The sequence below is a fragment of the Dermacentor albipictus genome, chromosome 9, assembly GCF_038994185.2.
Source record: "Dermacentor albipictus isolate Rhodes 1998 colony chromosome 9, USDA_Dalb.pri_finalv2, whole genome shotgun sequence".
Classification (NCBI taxonomy): Eukaryota; Metazoa; Arthropoda; class Arachnida; order Ixodida; family Ixodidae; genus Dermacentor; species Dermacentor albipictus.
The window spans coordinates 15,858,343-15,874,019 of record NC_091829.1 but is presented as its reverse complement, the minus strand read 5'-3'; the positions used below and the strand labels follow the sequence as shown (position 1 = coordinate 15,874,019).

At 47.7% G+C, this 15,677-nt stretch overlaps 1 protein-coding gene and 1 long non-coding RNA gene across 2 annotated transcripts in view; one reads left to right on the top strand and one right to left on the bottom strand.

The window, feature by feature from the left end:
* LOC135903668 (vitellogenin-6-like) overlaps nucleotides 1-681 on the bottom strand; it is a 48,643-nt gene extending 47,962 nt beyond the window's left edge. The window contains exon 1 of the mRNA XM_065433992.1: nucleotides 593-681. Within this exon, the coding sequence (XP_065290064.1) occupies nucleotides 593-635 (43 nt within the window). The 5' untranslated portion in view covers nucleotides 636-681. The remainder of the gene's footprint in view (nucleotides 1-592) is intronic.
* The window catches only part of LOC135903672 (uncharacterized), a 98,473-nt gene that overhangs the window by 82,602 nt on the left and 194 nt on the right, over nucleotides 1-15,677 (top strand). The window lies entirely within an intron of this gene.

The following is a 15,677-nucleotide window of genomic DNA, read 5'->3' as shown; positions in this document are numbered from 1 at the left end:
AGATACAGGAGCTGATCGCCTGGCCTGCTATACACGATGTGCTGGGTGAAAATTGTTCAGTTTGTTGAAAGAGTCCATTAGTCCACTTGATTCTTCTCGCGCGTTCTTTCAAAACAAGGAATGTTATCATATCTGTAACATCAACGTCACATCTACATAGCGTAAACAGGAAGTCTACAGAGTGTCATACAGCATTTAGGTTATTTATTTGGATGTAACGTGAACATAATCAGCATTAAAACAAGTATTACTAGAACAAAACACAAACAAATAATTACAAGTACAAAACAAGTTTCGCGCCTATTGATCGCTACAATGATGGCATCCGCATAAACTTCTATAATTATTATCATACGACCAGCGATAGCCGTCACTTCGGTGGTCGCTGTAAACTTGACATTTCATGCCAGGAACGTGAAATCAGCCATTATAAATTAAGTACTGAGCTATCAGTGGCCGTAGACGAATTCCTCGTGTGATTTACGTAACGACATCGTAAGAAACGGCAAACACCTAAAATACTGGCAAGGTGCGGTGCTATTATGAGGACTTTTCTTAGGAGTCAGGCTAAAACCGGGTAACATCTACTCACCGGAGGTGGCCGCAGCCAGCAGCAGTAGCCATAGCAGTCTCATGGTGGCAGTTCCCCAGCTCACGCCCACTCGAAGCGGAGCTGTGAGCCTCCACACGCTCTTTGGAGGTCTTAAATACCGAATTGCATTCTCTAGGGCGAGTGAGAGGGAGGGTAGCTGGACATTCGCGCTTCAATTCGCCGATCTGGCGAGAAGTGGCGGAGGCTACTGGAGGCTTCGGGAGGCTTGAGGGAAAGAGAAAGCAGTCGGCTCCGCATACTCGGATTTCGAGCAGCCAAAATAACATCAGTGCAGCGAAAGCTCACTTGAGCAGGTCACTTCTCCCAAATCTGGGCTGGGGCTCTGATTTCTCGATTACAAACCGCGTTCTCTTCTCAAGTGTCTTCAGTGACAGTAGTAGCCTCTCCGTTTTCACGCATGTGGCGTCTAGGAAGTCGCCCTTGGAACTCGTGTGATACGGAACATTGCGATGGCTGGCCGCGCTGGTTGTTGCGCTTAGAGTATTTGTCTTGGATAGCGCGATAGCCGGCTGGTGCAAAAAAAAAATGCAACTGTATTTCAGACGCGTCCGCGGATAAATGGAATCCGGAAGGTTTTCTAAGGACGGGTGTCGAAATACGATGGGCGCGAATTTGGAGGCCTGGGGGGAAAAAGCTGCGAGTTCACCAGGCAGAGGGCGAGTGTGGAATACAGTGAGATATTGAGCGCGTGAGGGCAGTAAGCGAGTGCGTGCTAGTGCGCTACCGTGTCTCTATTTCTAGTTTTTTGGTTTTTTTGCTTGTCGCTGTAGGAATCTTTTTCGGTCTGGGCTGGGTGAGGATCAGTGGTCACGCCCTAGAAAAGTATACAGGAAGATAAAAGGAATCAGTTTTGCCCAAAGGCGTTGAAAGCGATAGCTAGGTCTGCGGTTGCACTGAAGGCATCTCATGACACTGGCGTCATATAAGGAGCGTCGCCAACAGCCTTGGAGGCGTCACACTTCAATGGTGCCTGAGGCGAGACCCGAAGAAAACTGGTCGGCGTTCCCTCCAATAAATGAGATAGATTAGATTTATTTACAAGGACGTCTGCTGTCTGTTCCGCTCAAACCAGTGGGTGCACTTCACTGTAGTATGCGCAGGGCTTCTCGGCAGGAACGATTAGCGGGGAAAATTTGAGGTGGCGCGCTCTCGCATGTTAGGCGATGGTGATTGCCTCGCTCATTCCGGCGTGATTGGCGGCCGCGTGCTTGATCGAGTCACAAATGCAGAGAGCATTCAGCGTGCCAGATATACTTTTCTGAAAGATGTTTCAGTTCCTTTCGGTTGAAATACCCACTACGGTTTCATATTTTAAACCGAATGGCTTGTGAAAATTTGTGGTTTGGGTAACACAAGCAATGTAGAGCTGCAGAAGTCTATATGCTGATCTCGCAGTTGATGCAGAGTTGCCCCGTGTCTGTCTGTAATTATAGTGAAGCAAGAATTTTCCAAGTACAGCATGTGAAATGTTGCGTGAAGGGTCACTCATAGCATAATCATTACCTTATAAGTTGTAGCAGACACCTAATTCATCTTACACAGAATAACAATTTTGGAATCAGGTGTGAACATTTAAAACTCGTATTTGAGACACATACTGCCTACGAAGCTTTCAGCAACCTTCTCATTGCTTTGGTGATTTGTTTTATTCGTATATAGCATGGAAACAATGCATAAAAAGAACAGTTGGGTGCACATTTTGTGTGAATTAATTTGCTGCAGCTTTCAGTGTTTTCTGAAACCGGCGATCGATAAAAAAGACATTGCCGATGGCTATTAGCACGGCTGCGGTCATATAAAGTATAGGTGTGGAGAATACGTTAAGGAAATGGCACTGAGAAAACTCGAGGTTAATTAAGATCAAAAACCGAGTGATTAAAAGCGTTGCAATGTTTCATTGCGGCGTGCAGCTGCCTTAATTCGACGATATGACATACTCCTCCGTCAATGGAATCAACTTACTGTAGTTTACTGTAGCTGTCAGAACGCTGGCATGATGAAGAGCGTCAGCAGCGGCGATTGAAATTTCCTTCGTGCAGCCGCGTGTTTAAACGGGAACTAGGCGGTCAAGAACACAGTGCCCGCGAAGCTATCAGCTATTTCAGGTCGGTTAACCTTCGAACCCATCGCCGGTTGCTTCCAAAGGACCGGCACAGCAGCTCTCAGCAGTTCCATGCACAGCCACGGCCGGAGTAGAAGGGGAGACGCACGCTACTCTGACCCCCCCCCCCCTCCCCCCCCCCCCCGCCGTTCTTACGCGCGCGAAAAGTAGACGCGCACGCTCCCCGTCTTCCTCCCTTGCGCGTGTGAGTAGGCAACGCCTCACCTAGCCATCATCTTTCTCGGCTCACCATATCAAGGTTTAGCTTGCACCTACAGCATCTTAGGCGCGGCTGGAATGTTGGAATGTTATCGCACTTGGACTTCATGCTTTGCACCATGGCGACGCTGTTACCGATGGCGACGACAATCGGAAGGTCGCCTGGGGTATCCATATAATTGCAATAAAACAATTAAAAGAAAATTATGCGGTTTTACGTGCCAAAACCACTTTTTGATTATGAGGCACGCCGTAGTGGAGGACTCCGGAAATTTCGACCACCTGGGGTTCTTCAATGAGCACCTAAGTACACGGGTGTTTTCGCATTCGACCCTCACCGAAATGCGGCTGCCGAGGCCGGGATTCGATCCCGCGAATTCGTGCTTAGCAGCCTAATACGATAGCCACTGAACGATTCTGGTAGAATCCATTCTGGTATATGAATGTCTAATGCCAATGCCATTGAAAGAATGTAACGGCACATCATATTGCAAAATGATTTTGTTCAGTGTAGCGGACTCCACCAGTTTTCTGTTAACGATGTCGTCTCCACATCTCTGCAGCTCAACGCTCCCTGATCAATGTACGCTGTTGATGTCAATTCCTTTTCAACATTTAAACATAACCACGAGGGGAATCGGCCCCACAAATGAAAATTCAAGAGAATAATTAAATAAATATGCATGAAATTTTGAAATTAATGTTGGAGTGCATGCTCCTGCCAAATTCCGTCCACTTAAAGGGCCCTTGAAATGGTCTGGACGATTTTGTAGGTAGACACGTAGGGTACAGCAACAGTGAAACAACTGCGCCACAATTTAAGTGGAGAGTCTGATATTAAGAGAGATACGGACGATTACAAGTTAACCTCCTCCCTAGCCATGATTTTTCTCCGCGAGTAGTTTACCGATTGATCGGAGATAAGCTCCACCTTCACTGGGTCTGCGTCATGATGCGCCTCTTTGGTTTTCAACTACTGGCTACCCACGGGCTCCTAGAGCCAGCCAGGGCGCCTTCATTTTATTCTCGGGTTGCTCTGCCCACCGGTTTGCGCTTGGCGGTTTTAGGCTACCCGCGAGCTGCCAGAATCGGCCAGGATGATTTTGTTCTGGCTGCACTATAGAAGTTCTCTGTCTAGCAGACGATAAATAGAGACGACGAACGCTCACTGCCATCTTTGTGGCGCCTTGACGAATTGCAAGGTGGTCCCTTGAGGACTTTTACATCGCTAAGCCAACTGGCTGCTGTAGCCTTCGGATTGCTAAACTTCTAGCGTTATCTTTGCAAGGTTCCAACGCACCCTTCCACTTTCCGAGGCGGTGCCATACGAGTGGCGGCGAGCCATTTGAAGCTTTCTCTTATTGTAATAGCAACTATATGAACACTCCCAGCGCATTTTTGCCGTTGTCGTCGTCGTCGCCGTGATGTTTCGTATAAAGTAAAAGGGCGATAACACCATCACCGCACGTCGTGAGCTGCATGCGCGAGTGGAAACATGCGAGGGAAGCCGACGATCGCGGCTCACTCGGGTGCGTGCGATGGAGAAAGCGGAGAGCAGACGCACCGTGTTCCGTCACGCGAAAGGCAGTGGGAGTATGGGAGGGAGGGTGTTGGGGGTGGCGGCGTTGTTCTTCCGCAGCAAATGCGCATTTCGCGACCGGGAACAAGGGGTACTGACAATTGCGGCTGAATCTCTCGCACGATATATGGAGGAAAGCGGGGAGGCAGCACGGGAGGTAGGGGGTGGCGGCTTCGACTCCGCTAACAAGTGCGCACTTTGCATGGCCGCACACGGTCGCGTGCGCTGTGTCTAGAAAGGGATGTGCAACCGGCTCATAACTTTGTTCGCACTGTGTTCTAGCCGCTATTGCGTTCAAGCCCGATATACGGCAAGGAGGTCACTTCGCTCCCTGCTGCTGCCGCGCTTCCTAACACCAGCACTTTGACAGCGAGCGAGCGCGCTCATCGAGGCTGAAACCTACATATTTGCTTGTTCGCGCTGACACCATGCTTCCTAATTCAGTTAGCAAGCGAATCTTTCCAACTTTATAGGGCCGATAAAAATACTATCCGTACTTCCTATAACTTTCTACTAATTTCTTATTGCAATCGATACTTAGCCTTGCGGGTGAAACTGCGACTTTTGTTTGTGTGTGTGTATGCGCGCGCGTGCGTGTGTGTGTGTGTGTGTGTGTGTGTGGGTGTGTGTGTGTGTGTGTGTGCGTGCGTGTGTGCGTGTGTGCGTGTGTGCGTGCGTGCGTGCGTGCGTGCGTGTGTGTGTGTGTGTGTGTGCGTGTGCGTGTGCGTGTGCGTGTGTGTGTGTGTGTGTGTGTGTCGTGAAGGCTTGTTCCAGGTGGTGAACACACGAGACGCGCTCACTCTCATGTATGCAAGCTATTTGCATTGTGTTCTGCGCAAGTTGTAGTCCGCAAAGTTGTCGATGATCATTCTCACACATTGTGGTACCTTTTCGGTTGAACTTTCTCTGGTCGTATCCCTTTTCATATTCCCCTCGTATATGCGGCGATATCTCCTTTTTAGCAGTTAGTGGAGGCGTCCCAGTTGACACGTGCTCGCACGGTCTCTCCGTCGTACGCTCGGTTGGCACCTCGAAACCGATGTGTTCTAACTATATAGCCCGTTAATGTTAAAGGAATACACTTGTTCAGTAATGCCCAGACTTATTCATTAGCCTATTGCTGCCATGATGAACCGATGATATTTTTCGTGTGAAGCAGAATGCTGGTCACGAGCGGCTTGCATTTGCACCTGCCAACCCTCAGCCCCAGTTCCTTTGGCACAGGGTCAGAAAACGAACACCGTCAAGCGGAGCAAGCCTTTTGAAATCGAATTCAAGCGTGTAGGCCCGGAATTGTACGCGTATAAGACGTGTGTGATATCCTGCTTCTTCGTGCCTTGTAAAATGATGACAAAACGCCCACTCATCAATGTCGCCGGCGGCCGAGGTGATCGCTGCGAGCAGGCATCCTCGACCGATCACTTACGTGCGATTTCGTGTCTTGGCATCGGACGCGTTGGAGACCGCTTGTTGCGCTGTGCAAAGTGAGGTGTCCAGCACGCGTCCAGCGCTGAGTCGCGTGAAATTTCGTAAAGGGGATGGTATTTCCGAACGCAACTATATATCTTAAAGCTGGCAACGCATAAATGCGGCGACTACGTCGAGCATGCGCTGGCCATGCCGGCCGCTGCCATGTCCCGTAGCAGGTTTACGTCTAAGCGCAGACAGCTGTCCCGGCATTCGTTTTCGTAAACTTCGAGCAGCGTCGGGTTGTCTTGGGATCCCCACTTGTCCCCACCTAAGTGATATCCTATTCGGCCGGAAGTAGGTGGCTGCTGGCGCGCGCAGCCAGAACTTCGAAAATCGAAGAAGCCCAGTTATGTGACCTTGTGTCGCCTACTTCGAGTGTCTTGGAATCAGCGCGCGAAGCCTCTCCAACCTTTCTCCCCGCAGGGGCGTCTGCGTCAGCAGGCGTTTGGTGTGTTGCGACACCACGTACCCGAGCACACGAGGGTTGCACCCTCCCGCGTGTAGCCGTGCGCGGCTTAGCCGTGTCTGGGGAAAAGTGGATCCTGGCGGTTGAGCCGATGCTGGGTGTTTGGACCTTTGAGGCCCCCCGGTGGAGGCAACACACCTCTTCGGCCTCGGCTTCACATAGACAGCACCTCCAGGCTGACCCACCTGGAGGAAATCGGCAGTCACCTTTTCCTGTCCTTCTCTTCAATCTTCGTCTTTCTCTCGCACTTTCAATCTTTCCGGTCTTCTCTTCGCTTCTTATTACTTCCAGACTTCCAGGTGGCGAAGGTTAACCTGGTGTAGTTATCCAACCTTGGGTATCGTATATTAGGTTATAGTGGCGATGCATGGCTGGCGTCTGCAGGCTTCCAATCTTGTAGCGTCCCCTTGTTGGGCTCGGTGCTGGATGGCCACCATCGCCGCCGAATTTTGCAAATTTTTATGGCTGAAGCTTTTCCCCTATTACCTGATCACTCCCTGAAGAGAGGGCGCACCGATGAACAGATCAACTTTTTCATGTAACCGAAAGTGTCCTTTCCTAAATACCACGTTGTCCACAGTCAGCACGAAACCAAGACAGTCCGAATGATATCACCATTTCTTGTAGCTAAATCTATCACTGAAGCAATAGGCCCAGGTTATAATGTTACGAAGATGGGAAGTGGCGATCTTCTACTAGAAGTTCGCGACAAGCCACAATATGACAAACTATCAAACCTTGTAGCGTTTGGGGACATTCCCGTTTCTGTAGGACCACACAGGTCGATGAACACAGTGCGCGGTGTCATCTCAGAAGATGACCTTATCGAATTTACCGAAAGTGAATTACTAGAAGGATGGCAAGAACAGAACGTCGTCAAAGTAAAAAGGATAAAAATAAGGCGAGATGACAAAGAAATACCAACCAGGCATATAATCCTCACTTTTGGAACTAGCAACTTACCAGATTCAATAGAAACAGGATACTGCAAACTGCGGGTAAGACCATACATTCCTAACCCACGCCTATGCTCCAAGTGTCAGCGGTTAGTGCACGGTTCGCAAAGTTGCCGAGGGCGCACTACTTGTGCAAAATGTGCATCAAAGGAGCACTCGTCCGACACTTGCACTTCCGCCGCACGTTGCGCAAACTGTGAAGGGGATCACCCCGCATACTCTCGTTCTTGCCCATCACGGAAAAAAGAAACACAAATCAAAGTAGAAATGAACCTTTCCTTCCAAGAGGCGCGCAAACGCTGCTCCATCAATCAATGTAGTCCATCCTACACCGATGTGGCGCGCTGGGGGCAGCGCTACATCCTTCGCCGGCCGCCCAAGTCACACGGAGTGTGACGGCGGTTCCGCCATCAGCCTCCCCCCCCCCCCCCCCCCCGGCTGGAACAGCTAGCGCTGTACCGGCCCCCTCAAAGCAGGACCAGCAGACCCTCGGGCCTGTTGGACCCACGGCCACTGCCCAAGCAGATCGGCCCAACATTCCCGCGAAAGTGCCCGCCACGCGGGCAGTATCTACCGCCTCAGAGGAGGTGATGGATACGGGCACAAATCCGGCGTCTCAGACGGCCAAGGAACGGCGCAGCTCCCTCGAGCGCGCCAGAAAGAAAGAGAGAGCTCGCATCAAGGGGCCTGGAAAGACCTCGGGAGCTAAGCTATATTTCTTAGACACACAGCACAAAACACATACATTATGGATACACAGATAATACAATGGAATGTCAGGGGTTTACTCCACAACCAAGACGACATTAAGGAACTCTTAAATAAGTACAATCCAAAGGTGCTGTGTGTCCAAGAAACACATCTTAATCCTTCACGCACGAACTTTCTCCGGCAGTATACCGTTTATCGAAAAGACCGGAACGACGCCCTTGCCTCGTCTGGCGGTGCGGCAATTATTGTAGATGAGGGCGTTGCTTGCCGGCAACTACAGCTTAAAACAACTCTTGAGGCAATTGCAGTCCGTGCGGTACTCTCTAATAAACTGATCACAATTACCTCTGTATACATCCCCCCGAACTACCAACTTTCAAAAACAGAATTTCACACCTATATCTATGAACTGCCCGAACCCTACATTGTCGTTGGAGATTTTAATGCACACAACACCCTTTGGGGAAGCCGTCGTTGTGATGCCAGAGAACGCTTAGTTGAAAACTTCCTCCCCACTACAGATGCTTCCTTGCTTAATGAGAAAGAACCTACATTTTACAGTGTCGCAAACGAAACATTCTCATCTATCGATTTAAGCATTGCATCGAGTTTACTCTTGCCGCACCTGGAGTGGAACGTAATTAAGAATCCCTACGGGAGCGATCATTTCCCCATTGTCATAAAACTAACAAAAGAAGATGAGTGCTCCCCACATGTCTCCCGGTGGAAAGTCGATTGTGCCGACTGCACACGATACAGGGAGATGACACATTTGACTTGGAACGTCATCTGTAATCTTTCTATCGAAGATGCAGTGACATGTTTCACGGCGTTCATAGTTGATGCAGCGTCAATATGTATCCCCGTAACAATTGGATCGTCCTGTAAGCGCCGTGTTCCATGGTGGAACGATGACTGCAAAAAAGCGCGTAGAAATCAGAATAGGGCTTGGAACAACCTTCGAGACTCTCCAACTACGGAGAATTTGATCATTTTCAAGAAAATAAAGTCTGAGGGTAGAAGAACGCGGCGCCGTGCCAAAAGGGAGAGCTGGCAAAGATATATTTCTAGCATCAACTCTTATACTGACGAACAAAAAGCCTGGAACAGAGTGAATAAAATCAAAGGTCGGCAAACTCATCCTCTACCATTAGTAAACACGCAAGGAAATACTCTTCAGGACCAAGCTGACTCTCTTGGGGCACATTTTGAAAACATTTCTAGCCCATTGCACTACTCCGATGCATTCCTTGGATACTAGAAACAAGCTGAGAGACTGCCTCTGGATCTAAAAGGAAAGAGCAATGAATCGTACAACCGTCCTTTTAATATGGCTGAATTTGAGGCTGCACTACATAGTTGTAATAACTCAGCTCCGGGAACCGACCGAATAATTTACGAGATGATTCAACACCTGCATCCCGAAGCACACAAACACTCCTCTCCTTTTTTAACGCCATATTATCTGCGAGCTACATCCCGTCAGCCTGGAAGCAAGCAGTCATAATCCCCATTTTGAAAGAGGGCAAGGACCCGTCTTTGGTTAGGCCTATAGCCCTAACAAGCTGCCTATGTAAGTTTTTTGAGAAAATTACCAACCGTCGCTTGGTGCATTTTCTTGAACGTAACAAGATACTAGATCCCTTGCAGTGTGGCTTCAGGGAACATAGATCCACAACAGATCAACTTGTCCGTATCGAGACAAATATCCGGGATGCTTTTGTGCGCAAACAGTTTTTCTTATTAGTATTTTTAGACATGGATAAAGCATACGATACTACTTGGCGTTTCTGAAATCTTCGTGATATAGCTGGAATGGGCATCCTAGGCAACTTGCTAAAAGTGATTCAAAGTTATCTGTGCAACCGCACATTTCATGTTTGTATTGGTAATGTCCTATCTCGTCTATTTACTCAGGAAACAGGTGTGCCACAAGGTGGAGTTCTGAGCTGTACTTTATTCCTTGTAAAAATGAATTCAATCCATACGTACACTCCATACATTCACTCCGTACGAGGTTTTATTCCGTATACGTGCATGATATCCAAATAGGGTACAAGTCATGTAATCTTAGTATCTGCGAGCGACATTTGCAGCTTGGCCTGAATAAGTTGTCTAAGTGTGCAGACGAGAACGGTTTTAAACTAAACCCTGAAAAAAGTACATGCATTCTTTTCTCCAATAAGAGAGGGGTAATACCGGAGCCCGTTATTGATCTTAATGGAGAACGGCTATCTGTTAGTCATGAACATAAATTTCTAGGCCTCATTTTAGACTTCAAACTAACTTTTATCCCACACTTAAAATAGTTGAAAATGAAATGCTTGAGGACAATGAATCTACTGAAGCTATTGTCCCGCACATCTTGGAGAAGTGACAGAAGATGCCTCTTGAGCTTGTACAAAAGCCTTATACGGTCACGCCTTGACTATGGAGCCATTGTGTATCACTCTGCAACGCCTAGTGCTTTGAAGATGCTCGATTCCGTCCACCACTTGGGTATCCGTCTTGCTACTGGTGCGTTCGGGACTAGCCCCGTAGATAGCCTATATGCTGAATCTAACGAATGGTCCCTACATCTTCAAAGAACATATTTAAGTCTATCATACGCCCTCAAAGTGAAATCAGATTTCCATCATCCATGCCATTCAGTTATTTACGACCTGTCTACGGCTAGGCTTTTCCGTAACCACCCAGGCACAAGACCTCCTCTGTCCCTTCCGTTGGAAGCATTGTCCGAAGAAACAAGTGCGCCGATATTAGAGAATGTCATAATGGGAACTACGCGGCTTGCACTGCCTTGGGAGTGGAAGACTATCGAATGTGACGTGTCGTCTGCAGAAATATCAAAACGAGCACCTGAGGCACACATACGGTCACATTTTCTTGAGCTTCAGGAGAAATATTCTTGTGCTGAATTTTACACAGATGCCTCTAAGTCTTCTTATGGTGTTACTTACGCAGCACTAGGACCAGCATTCTTAATATCCCGTACATTGAACCCGTATACATGTATCTTTACAGCGGAAGCATATGCAATACTCTCTGCAGTGAAGCACATCAGGCAAACGAATCTTATTAGGGCTATAGTGTTCACAGACTCATTGAGTCTAGTGCGAGCCCTTATGAATGTACGTAAACATAAAAACACTGTCTTTAATGAACTGTACACATTGCTATGCTCAGCTTATAGTGCTAAACAAATGATCATCCTATGCTGGGCACCTGGCCACTGTGGCATAAAGGGCAACGAAGCTGCGGACGAGATAGCTACTTCAGCAGCTTTTTTTTTCTCGGCAATGAAAATTTTTTTCTCGGCAATAAACCGCTTTTTAATCCGAAACTAGTTTTAGCGTTTTTAGCTGAAACAGACACTCTCGAAATCATTTGGCCAGGACATTTTTAGCTCATGTATAACAGCCTGTACTCAAAGGCTTTCTTGAATCTAAAGTGTCAATGCTAAGTTTTATTGCATTATGCTTTTAACGAGACCCCATTACCATAGCCCACAGCATTACTTAGTTAGAGTCATTATTTTAGCAACTATATATTTTGCGCCATCCACAGCGACCGATTTTAGGCCTTTTTACAGCCATGTCACATATACCATGAGAAATTCATTGTCTAATTCATTGCCTGCATCATTCACAATGCACCGTTAACATTACCTTTGTCATGGCGCTCTTTGGCCATACCTGGCCCTTGCGCCATAAAACACTACACATCATCATATCCAACCTCTCTGCTAGCCGCCTGACCATCGATCCCGAGAGAGATCTTTCCAAACAGCGTGCTTTGCGAGCATTCTGTCGCAGCGCCGAGTGCGTCCTATATTCAGGTAAACGCAGGCTAGAGCGAGAAGAGAGAGAAAAAAATGGCTGTGGCTTAGCTAAGGTTAAGCCCAGGATGCGAAGCATACTAGCCTTTATTTTAGTTGTGGAACCTCTGTTCAGCCTGGTGAACTGCTGTTGCTTGGCTATATTTGGTTCGGCTAGACGAAGAAACAACTCATGCGTTACTCTGCTTCGCCTTCAAGAGTGGAACGCGACAGCGTTCCCGTCGAACCGCCAAGGGCTCTAAGACAATGGGCTACGGCGCAGCGACTACGCGCCCCGCATTGGACGCGGTGAGCGTCGAGCAACGCAGCGTTCGGCGCGGCAACGAAATGTGCGCCTGAGCAAGCGACGCACGCCTGTGCCTTAGAAACAGCTCGTTTCTAAGGCAACACCGCATTCACTAGAGGCGCTTTTGTACCGCTTTGAAGCATCGTACTCGTGGCTCAGTGGTAGCGTCTCCGTCTCACACTCCGGAGACCCTGGTTCGATTCCTACCCAGCCCATCTTGCAAGAGTTGAGCCAAAGCCACCTAGAAACAGTCTCTGTAGCACGCCGCAACCTTCACTTCTCATTCCAACGAGCAGCTCTGTCTCCAGGAGGCATCTCACCTCGTGAGTGTCTAGCAGAGGCAAGCGCAGCTGCTTATATACCGCCGCGACGCCGCGAGCGACGGCGCGAGTTGGAGCCCCGTTTCTCCTCTGTCGTGACGTCACGGTGTCACGTGGTATTGAAGGCGACACCGCCGCGCCTGAGGAGCTGGGTTGAGCTCTAGTAATATGCTTCGCATAAAATCTTTATTTTCATGTTGGGTGGTGTGGTGGAAAGGCCCTCAGTGCAGAGCGTCGCTCACGGCATTCTTAAGTGCAGCACTGATACACGCCGCAAGGTACCGTTGGTCGTCGGTGCTGGTTGCTTCTGCGAGCCACCCAGCACGGGGTTGAAGGGAAAGATTTGTAGTGGCAGGCAGTGCAGGTGGGGGTGGTCTACAGGACCAGAGGATACGAGATGTGCTCGGGTTTTCGCCAAAGTATCGGCAAGGTGGGGGATCTTCAGGTAAGAGGCCACGGAGGAGGTACATTCGCGCTGGTGTAGGTAGTGTTTCAGTCTGGGCCTGACGAATCAGTAGACCCTGTTCACGGGTGAGCACTTTGCTGAGCTTGGGGAACTTGCGCCTTGCCTCTTGATATGGCCGCAGAAGCAGGGGAGCCCACCTTTTCGTCTGGGCTGGTCGCAGAATGCGGGGTGCCTGGTTCAAACTCTCGCAGGCGAGCTGATTAGCTCTCTCATTTCCGGGCAGTCCGTCATGAGCAGGTATCCAGATGATTTCTAAAGGACCCTGAAGGTGCTATCTTGGAGTTTCCGCGGATGAACGGAAGCGTAAACTAAAGCCCCTCCATCCTACTGCCGCTGTGATGACGAGGCTTTCGCACAAACGGGGGCGGCCTGCGCGGTGCAGCCACCTGGTGGCTCAGAGCATAACCTGCGAGACGAAGAGCTAATATTGCTGCAACCAATTGCTCAGTACAACTCAGTATGCGCTTGTACGAAATTGTGAGGACAATTTCAGGGTCCCTTTAACTTCTTTCTCCACACTCGCCTGCTTTGCACGCCGGCTTTTTCAATTCTCTGTAGCTAAATTCTTCAATTTTCAAATTTCCCACTGAGTGGCTCATGCCTATTCAGGACGATTCGCCAACAACTTTCACATACCGCATGTCACATTCACAGTTGCAGATACCGAATGGCCAAGTTGTCTGTTCGACATCCCGCAAAGCGCAACAATTCACAAAGAGTGCTCCCTGGAATAATAATTACTGAACACTCCTCTCCTCCCAATTTCTATGCCTTATGTGAGACGTGCAGGTAGTTTTCACTCTATTCTCGGTGAACTGTAATGTAATGTAATGTTATGCAACGAACTGTAATGTAACGGTAAAGTAATGAACTGTAAATGTTCAATCAGCGTGAGTTAATTACGCCTTACCTAAAAAACTACTAATTCAAGCGTTCACTGCTGCCGTTATCCGCAACGTTTCCCAGAGTTCTACAACCACTGTACAAGACATCAAACTCAAGTTCATGGAGAACGAGAGGAATGTTAATGTAATGTTCGCGCAACTTTCATGTTGCTGCCTTAGTTAGAAATGTTGCAGAGAGTTGCTGAACTCTTGTATTTTCACCATTGTCATTCGTTATACGAGGTTCCTATAGTTGGTTTGCCTGGCGTGTCCTCAGTGAGCTAAACCAGGCACCGTAATTATATTTTCCTAAGATAAGGGACACAGCATGGATAATCTAATGGGAAAGTTCAAAAGGTGTCGTTTTATTACTGCTTTTAGAATAATTTATATATATAGGAGCTCTGATGCTATGTGAGCGTGTTATAAGAGCGCCGCAACATTTCGCCCGCTGCACATGAAGAAATGCAAATACCACCAAAATTGAATTTACCTATCATGAAAGAGGTGCTGTGGAAATTTGTGTGCGAAGTTTAATGCGTGTGCATCATGAGCAGTATTAGTAAAAAAATCCTTCAGAAAGTACTCGAAAGCATTCTATGGCTATTGAACGCTGTAGTTTGCTGTTTTGCGAGAAGGAATTACGTTTTACCGTGTTTATATTTGGCGAAAATAAGGGCCACGCTCGGGGTTATGCGCGAGCTAAATGTCTTGAATTAATGCGGCTTTAAAAAAAATCAAGATTCAAGTGCTCCAGGGCGTTATATGAAAGTTTTAGGAGGGGCGCAGGATGTAGCCCGATGCCCTGGCAGAACTAGGTGTAACCACAAAAATGTAACTTCAGATAAATGGGCAGAACGCAATCGCAAACCTACTTGCGAAGTTAAAAGCACGTGGATCAAATATAGCGTCTGCGAAAAAAGAAAGGTAAAGCTAAGCTTCAGAAGCTGTAAAATGGCCGTTGTCAACTACGCATCGCAATGACACGGGATAACTGCATGGTAAGCAAAGTATAAATGCGGTCGAATATGGGTCATGTTAAGTGCAATGTGTGCCGAAACATAAACTTTCCTCGCACAATTAGAAACGTAGAAAAATCTTAACTGCACCTTGGCTTTCCCTCTTTCTTTAATGCCATATGCGATGTTCGTAGTTAGTTTTCTCTGTGTCCTCGGTGAAGTATACCGGGTGCCTTGTTTATATTTGTTATAAATGAGTGGTAGGTTTTGGGCAATATGAAGGCGAAGTTCAAAGCCTGTGATCTAATTATCGCCTGAGCTGTTAATGCGTATGTAAGTGTTCTGTGTCTTTATAAGTGCTTTACGAACAAAGCCGAATTTATCTCAATGCCGGAAGAGAACTGTGAGCGCAACCCACACCAAGTTTAGCAAGAAAGGGGCGGGGGAATATGGCTATTATTTTGGTGAAGTAAAAAGGGTGTGAATGATCCAGCTGCCTTTGCAGAAATTCCCTAATAACCATTCTAAAACTTTATATGTGGGCAACGTTTCAAGCGCGCCAGTCAGATGTGGAATATTGTTTTAAGTATGTTATTCACTTAAATGCTACTTGAGTTCTTATTGCAACTGCTCGAAAGAAGCAACTTCACTGGAAACATAGGGTTGAGATCCTGTAAGGTTACGAAAGTCTGCGGCCTTTTCTGATTGATTGACTGATTGAATGATTATATGATTCACTAATAAATAATTATTTATTTTCATGAGTCTTACCTCTATTCATCCGTTTCTGCAAGCCTTTAATTTTCAGT